The sequence below is a fragment of the Alligator sinensis genome, unplaced genomic scaffold (genome assembly GCF_000455745.1).
Source record: "Alligator sinensis unplaced genomic scaffold, ASM45574v1 scaffold1266_1, whole genome shotgun sequence".
In the NCBI taxonomy this organism is placed as follows: Eukaryota; Metazoa; Chordata; order Crocodylia; family Alligatoridae; genus Alligator; species Alligator sinensis.
In genome coordinates this window covers 361,152-369,534 of record NW_005842929.1, presented here as the reverse complement: position 1 = coordinate 369,534, position 8,383 = coordinate 361,152, and the positions used below count along the sequence as shown (strand labels likewise).

The following is an 8,383-nucleotide window of genomic DNA, read 5'->3' as shown; positions in this document are numbered from 1 at the left end:
GGGGGTGAGGGGCTGGGGAGTGAGCCTGGCCCTGGTCCTCTGGCTTCCCCGCCTCCCCGGCGGTGGCAACAGAGCAGATGGGCCAGCAGTGCTCCCCCCACCAAGCAAGGCCAGAGCCACTGGCCCTGGCCTCCCCAACCCTGCAGGTGGCAGAAACGGAGCAGATGGCAGGGCGGGGCCAGCAGACAGAATGGGGGGCATGGCTTGGCTCCAGCTCTCAAGCGACTGTGGGGGGTAAAAGAGGGGGAGCAGGCCTGGCCCCGAAGGTGGGGGAGGGTGGGGCCAGATGCAGGCCTCTGTCCCCAGCTGCAGCCCCCCCTCCCATCATTCTTGATGGACAATTGGCTAGTGTCACCGATTATACTGCTTGCATACATGCAGCCACAGCATGCAGGTGGCCAGGAATGCAGCCCAGCAGCTTGGAGAGCAGCATCTGGCCAGTAAATCTGTGGGGGGGAAGGGGCATTGGGCATGCAGATCAAGGCCCTCACAGTGAGGGAGGGAGTAGGGCTGGGGCAGGTGCTGCCCACCCCGGGCAGGGTGGGGCACAGGGCAGAGCTACAGGCAACTCCGGGGGCGGGGTGGCCCAGCTCCCACTGCTGTGCACATCCCTGGTGGGAGGCATTGGGAGAGGGAGGCAAGCAGGAAGTGCCCGTTGGATCTGTATGTGAGGTGAGGGCAGACTGCCCAGGGCAGGCTAGAGACTGCACTAGTCTCTTCCCAGTGGGGGCTGGGCTGGGGCTGTGTTTGAGGCAGGCAGGGGCAGGGTGGGTGGTGGCAGCACTGGGAGCGGGGTCTATGACAAATTCTGGGGTGGCTGTAGCCCACTCCATAGCCCGCCTCCCAGCACCACCCACAGCGCTGCTTGTAGGTCTTGGACCAGCCCTGCATGATGAGCCAATCTGGCATGCACCATATGTGCATTGGTCTGGGACAGTTATGCTGCATGCAGAGCCAGCCCAGGGTGCATGCTGCATGTGGGGTTTATGCTGGACCAGCCCTGTGCATTACAACTGGGGCTGGGATGGGTGAGGCCTTCAAACCAGCTCCATGCGCTGAAGCGAGCAAAGGAGTCAACCAACACATGCTGCATACCGCATGCAGGGATAGAGCCAGCATGTACTGCATGCAGAGCACAGGACTGGAGCTGGTGCACACACTATATATGGCATGCAGGGCCAGTCTAGGGAACATGCTGGCTTTGACACTTGGGGCCAACCTGTGGCCCTGATCCAGCCTGCAGACCAGCTCTGCACCCCTCATCCAGCAACACCATGAATGCCGGCATATGGCAGTCTTGAACAGAAGCTGAACTGCATGACTCAGGAGGTTTTGCTGGTAACTATAGAGGAAACATAGGGAGCTAAGGAACTAACTACACTGAAAACAGTTCTGTTTGCATGTCAGAGAAAAACAAGCAGAAAAATTAGAGGGGCTGAGAGATGTTGCAAGGAAACTTAAAACAGCCTGAAACTGCACTGAGTTGTGGAGTCAATAGTGAGTTTAGTGTGACTTGTAGCTACAAGAAAAAATCCCTGTTACTACCTGACTCAATTACAACTTCCTTTCCCAATGAAAATAACCTGGAAGACCCTGAATTTTGGCTAACTACTCAGGTCAAAGAACTGCTCTACACTAAGGATTTAAAACACTTAAAAAGGACTCTGCTCTGTCCACAGGTCTATAGATTAACCATGTTTATGCTTAACAGAGCTTTTACCTACACCGTGCCAGCCTCTTCCCAGGGGGGCTGAGCCGGGGTGCTCAGTGCAGGGTCAGCTGCATGGGGCAGGCGGGGGGGGCCCTGTAGGGAATTCTGGGGTGGCTATAACTCCCCAAGCCTGACCCCTAGCACTACCCCTGCTTGGGGCACTCTGCTCTGGCCCATACACAAATCCAGTGGGGAGGTGGAGAAACATGCCCTGCCATGCTTCCCCCAGGGGTGTGCACAGTGACAGGGAGCCACCTCCCCTTCCCCCCCTCGCTGCCCATGTCTCTGTCCCACTCCTGACTGGTTAATAATTAGCTATCAGTATCAGCCAAGAAAATCTTTATCAGTGCACCTCTAAACATAATAATATTTTAAAGCAAAGGAGAATGGACTGATACAGAAATGTTTTTAGATTAGCCTGTATCTGAAGTTTATGAATATATTAAATGCTCACTTTTAAGATTTTATTCTGTATTTTCTACACTTCAAAAATTATAGAAAAACTCTAGCAAGGCAAAACCACTGAACATCTATCTGGGAGTCTCCAGTTTACAAGTGATATTAGGATTTTAATTCCTAGTTAGATGCCAATACACATAAGTTACAGCAGTGGTATTCTATGCCCAGTAATTTTCAACCAGGGTGCCCCGAGATCCTTTCAGAGATGATGTGGGGTGCCATGCAAAGTTAGAATTGTTGGGTGCAAACATCATTCACAAGATGAACCCAGAGTTTTCAAAGAGGAATTGTGTCAAAAGCATTCAAACATGTTGTTGTCTTTCTGAGTTTCTCTCAGAAAAACTGCCCTATTATTTTTCTGTAGTGAAAAAATGAAGGAAATTAAGAGCTACAATTTTCCTAAGGGTACCTCAAGTCTATTGAGAGGTCTCAAATTAAAAAAGTAGAGAACCACTGGCTTGGCCTTTGGGAGGGGCTGCACATTAGCCATCCCATGTAAGAACACTTCATACTGTTGATTGTCCAATCAGCAGAAGGCTGAATGTCTTACCATAGAAATAAGAACGGCGTCAAATTAAAGGTAAGTATGGAAAGTAGGCAATAAGTGCCTAAAACAGGCAACATAAAAGTTCTTAAAGTTAAATTTACCCACCACCTTGCTGAACTGAAAATAACAAAAGTGGAGAAATTCATACCCTGATGAACACTAAATAAAGGAGACAAGTTAAATTTATACATCAAGCTAAGTTTTGAAATACAAGTTTAGATTTGCTTATAGAAGGTACCTCTTTACTTTCATATGTCCTCTGTATTTAGATCACATTTAGAGGCAAACTTCTCTCCTACCATACTCCCTCCTTTATTATGTTCAGAATCTGGGGAAAACTTTTCCAGAGTCATACCTACAGACAGTGCAGTCAGCCTCTCTCTCATCTTATCCTCATTATCTCTCCAATCTGTATTTTTCTCAGTCTGATTTAAACTGTTTGTTTTTCAGTTTATTAACACTGCTTACCTCTCCAGTTGAATCAGTAGACCTGCGCCCTCTCTCATCAGTACTTAATTTTGAAGCTCTCTGCACCGGAGCAGGCGTAGGTGACACTTTATCTACTTCTGTAGAAGCTTTGACTTTTTCTTGAACTTTTTGTTTTTTGTGTATGCTTTTCTTCTCTAAAGGGGTGTCCTTCATTTCTACTTTTCTACTTTCCTCTTTGTAATCTTCATGTTTTTTAAGTTTTTTCTTCTTTCTCTTAACCTTAAGTTCAATACTATCCTCCTCAGTACTGGCCGACCCATCTAGCTGCCTATCAGCAAAGGAGTCCTTCTGAACAATTTCTTGCTCTGATTTCTCTTTTCCACTTTTTACCTTTTGTTTCTCCTCTTTACTTTCAGAACATAAATCTGAATTTTCATTATCACCTGCTGGAAAAAATGAATCATCTAGAGCACTTGACTCAGAATCAAACTGAAGGTCACCATGTTTTTCTTTACGTAGCTTTTTACTTTCTTTAGAATCCTCTTTAAATTTTGCCTTTGAATCTTTACTTTCTCCCTTCTTTTTCTTGAATTCTTTAGAATCTTCTTTCTTTTGCTTCTTAGAATCTTTTGAATCTTCCCTAGTCTCTGAAGTCCTTTTCTTTGGCTTTGAATCTAAAACCAAACTGTCAGATGAATTTTCACGTTCTATTCTGGGTTTGTCTTTGACTTTTGCAGACTTTGACTTTTTCTTTTTCTGATCATCTGGGCTTCTATCCTCTCCATCTTTTGATTTTTTCTTTTTTTTCTTAGGTGATGCATCCTCTTTTGTTTCACTTTGCCAGTCACTGTCAGATTCTGCCTCAAATAAGTCATCGTTTAGAGACAGCTTCTATAAACAAAAAAAAATAAAAAGTGGAAAAAAAATGAAGAAACCTTTACTACCCAAAATAGTGTAGGTATTTAGCCCCATCAATAACATACGGTCTTACACTAGCCTGTATTTGAACTAGCCTGATTTTTCAACTCTTTTTCAACATCTGAAATATGTAGCAGTGGTTCACACTCAAACTCACTTATCCAAATCAATTTATGCCACCACTGGAAGTAAAAACAACAGGCACAGAGAGAAAAAATACTTCAGAGACAGGGTATGTCTGCATGGCTATAATAGGCACCAAAATAAAGCAAAAACCTAATTTGGAGCCTCCGCAATAGTAACTGACTTCATATTGTGAAGATTATTTACTGTTCCTCCAGAGGAGAGGGAAAGACTCCATAAAAACCCTACAAGAGCCATGTGCTCATCCCCTATTATTGTTACTTCACATGAAGTAGGGGCACATATGGGAAAAGTGCTGAAACAACCAACCAAACAAACCTCAGCAGCAAGAACAAAGTACTTTAAAACCAAAAAAAAAAAAAGGAATTTAGTGAGGAAAGGACCCACAGTGGAAAAGGTGGTATGAGAAATATTAATTGCCTGCTTACTGCTGATTAAGCAGACTGGCCCTGTAATGTTTACATAGTCCTAGCTAGGCTTTGCAAAGAAACTGGTATCAATCTGGATGAGCTGAATTAATCCCTTGCCCAACACATAAAAGCCATCTCAGGCAAACAGCAGCAACAGGGTTTAGTTTTGGGTTTTTTTTAATAAATCAGTAAAAGAACAGTGCTTTAAATGGAAGAGATTCACTACAGTGCTCTCCTCACTCCTCTTCTACTCCATCTTCCCCAAATTTTAGTCTAAAAAAGAATTGTGGTAAGACTGACATCAGACTTCACATTTTGTGCTTATTATTTTCCACTGCTATAGCATGAACACTATTATTGTTGACCAGAAAAAGTTCCTACCCAAAATTCTAGCTTTCAGAAGATAGCTTCAACAATTCACAGAATTTCAGAAATCCAGTTACCCTCTCAATGAGGATTTAGAAGTGTACAAAATGAATGTTTTCGTTTAAGAGGTCTTACAGCAGGGGTGGGTACTAATTAGTTGGGCTGGAAGGCCACTTAGGGAATTTGGGTGAGCTGTTGCAGGCCAGGTAAGAACCCCCCTCCCTTGCAACAGCTCACCCAAACTCCCTAAGTGGCTCTGCCCCAGGCCTGGCTCTGCACTGACACCACCTGACAATCCTGGTCCCAGCTCCAGGGTCTCCATGGAGACTGGCCTGAGACCCCACAGGCAGGGCCTGCTCAGTTGGGAAGATAAGATGGGGCCATAGGCAGGCAGGGAGCTGACCTGGGAGCAGGATGGGTGGGCAGGGCCAGGACCTTATGGCATGAGGCCAGGGCTTGGGGCAGAGCTACAATTTGCTTTGTACACACTTCTGCCCTTGAAACTGGCACCCGTTGCAGGATGCGAGCAGACAGGCCAGGATGCCAGGTCTGGTGGTGGTGACCGCACTAGCAGCAGCAGCCGAAAGGAGCTGCCACCACCGGGAAACCGTCTGGTTTCAACCCTGCCCCAGTCTCACTGTGGGCCTGGGTGTGGCAGGATTGGCTGCACATGTTACAGCCTGGGCCGGGTGGGACTGAGGAACCCACCGCAGGCTGGGTAAAATCCCTTGGCAGCCCAGATCCAGCTTGTGGGCCATATTTTGCCCACCTGTCTTACAGTGGAAGGATATCTAGGTCATCAGGAAAAAAAAGGCATAGGAGACTTTAACACACAGATGTACATGGTTCAGATACAATAAATATATATCAAAAGCTAAAGTGCTAGAAATGTTTTCAATTAATCAAACAACAGAGAAAGAAACAATATGAAAATACAAACCAGAGCGTAAGTGCAATACTAGTTAACCAAGGAGAACCAGTAATAATTTAGATATAATAGGATGCCCATGGCATTCTTCACAATTTAAAAAGTAATTTAAATTTACCCAAGCTAACAATAGTAAACCCCAAACAAACATAGTTATTCCACTGCAAGGAAGTTTTTATTATATTCTAGGGCTGGCACACAATTTACAGAACATTTTTAGATCAGAAAATGAGATCTAGAAAACAAGGATGTCTTTAGTGGAATACAGAGGGAGAGCAGACATACCTGTATGTCCTTCTTAACAGGTTTAGGCTTATCCACAATTTTTTTCCTGAATTCAAGCAGCACTTCTTTACAGTCTTCTAGATGCACCTCTGGCTCCCATGTATCATCGTCTGAGGTATATCCCTTCCACCGTACTTTGTACAGAATTTTACCCTGTAAGTGGGGGGAAAAAAAAAAAACACTCTTTATAAAACAGTGGAGAGTTTAAGGGATTCTTTATATTATCTTCTTGCTCCTTTGCACCTGAAGGCATAACTATATAGCTGAATGTCATTTTATATGATGGTAGTGTTAAGTCTAATAAATACACATGACTCATGTCTTGCTACAATCATTCTTGCAAACTTTCTCCGTCTGAAAAAGTACAGATTTCATAACTCTTTTGTGTTCCGTACGAGAGGCAAAAGACTTGTTGTTTTGTTTTTCAAACTGTAGGTTCCCCAAACATATATTCAAGTCATTTTTCCTATAATGATTTTTGCTCTCTCTCTGATAAACTATACAGATTTCATCTACCAAATATGAATAAGATGGCTTGCCAAGTCAAAAAAATACCTTCATGGGTGACGCCTACTGATTACTCCACAAAAAATGAAGTCTATAGAACAAGTGACAAGAATTCCTTCCGTATCTCACAAACAGTACATATTCACTTAACCAGAAATTCAAGTTAATTATATTTTTACCTAACTTATATCATTTCTTTACTTTCTTGCACTAGATTACTAAATGCAGTGCTTTAAACTTACTTCTTAGCTTCCCAAGTTAAGTAGAATGTCATCTTTTAAAGATTTTTCTGTAAAATATTAAGCTCAACATGCTGAAAGTGCTAGTCCAGGTCCTCTTTTACAATAATACAAAACTTTCAAATACAAAACTGATAAGCACATAGCTTGTATCATATTTACAACAAATGCCAATTTCTCTTGTATTTAAAACAAGAAAATTGAAATTCATCTACCCCAATGCACTCCAATTTTATCCAATCTTGATTTAAGGCTTCAAGTGGCAGAGCACCCAATACTGTACTTCTCTCTGTTGGTTGTTTTAATATTTACCCTCAATGTTTGTGTTTTCTGACTGTTTTGAATTTGCTTAGGTTCACCTTTCAACCACTGCACCCCATCTTGTTTAATTCAAGTGTCACTATCAGAAATCTCTTCCTCACATTGATACTCTGAGACCACGATCAAGTTGCTTCTTAACCTTTTCCTGCACAAACTAAATAAACTGAGCTTCCTAGGTCTCTATTAGACTGTTTTTGAAATCCCAGTTTTTGTGTTTAGTTCTTCAAAAAGCCTTCTTCTACTTGTTAGCATCCTTTACAGTGCAAACACCAAACTTCAGTATTTCAGCAGGTCTCCCTAATGACATATACAAAAGTAATACCACCCTTACAAATACACTTACTGATAATTCCCTTGCCTATACTTCTAAAGATCCCCATTAGTTTTCTTAATTACAAAAACACATTGACATTTCATCAACAACTATTTCATGGGTCCAGTATTTGGATCAAGACCTCCAAGTACTGTTCAGTTAGTTAAAATGTGGCCTACTAATTTTTTGATCTTGTACTTGGCTATATTACCACAAATTTTGGTCATGTTAGCAAGTAAACCATGCAGCTCAGCAGAAATGGCCTGCCCCATTAATAATTAACACTTCATCAATTTTCATCCCTGTGAGTTATGCCAGCAAAGTTTTATTTCTATCAGATCTCCAATTAAAATGCTGACATTCAATTAAGAATGGATCCCTGTAGAATCCTACTACAATGTGCTCCATTCCATTCCATTCACACTTACTTGAAGAATAACTAGTTTCCATACGTACAATAAATTCTGTGTAGTATTTTTTAAAATCAGATAACCACGGTCAAATGCCTAAGAGAAATATATACATGTAGAACTTGGGATCAAAGCACATCAGATATGAATAAACCAATGTCAAATGGTATTCTTGCAGTACCACAGAATAAAAAAAAAAAACCACACTGGAAAGGACCTTGAAATAACGTAACATCCAATGGGTGCCAGGTGTGCTATAAATTAAACCTATACCTTCCTCAAGTGCCAAACTGATCACCATAACCTGCCCAATCTGATGTTCTGCTTTTTTCTTCCTGCTCTATCTGTTGCTGTGCTGCCTGTACCCTCCTTGATCTGCTGTGTGCCACACACAGA

General features: G+C 42.8%; 1 protein-coding gene across 1 annotated transcript in view; it reads right to left on the bottom strand.

The window, feature by feature from the left end:
* MPHOSPH8 (M-phase phosphoprotein 8) overlaps positions 1–6,758 on the bottom strand; it is a 30,353-nt gene extending 23,595 nt beyond the window's left edge. The window contains exons 1-3 of the mRNA XM_014525989.2: positions 6,753–6,758; positions 6,198–6,350; positions 3,186–4,037 (exon numbers count right to left, since the gene is read on the bottom strand). Coding sequence (XP_014381475.1) covers positions 3,186–4,037; positions 6,198–6,350; positions 6,753–6,758 — 1,011 coding nt within the window. The remainder of the gene's footprint in view (positions 1–3,185; positions 4,038–6,197; positions 6,351–6,752) is intronic.
* Between the last annotated feature and the right edge of the window lie 1,625 nt (positions 6,759–8,383).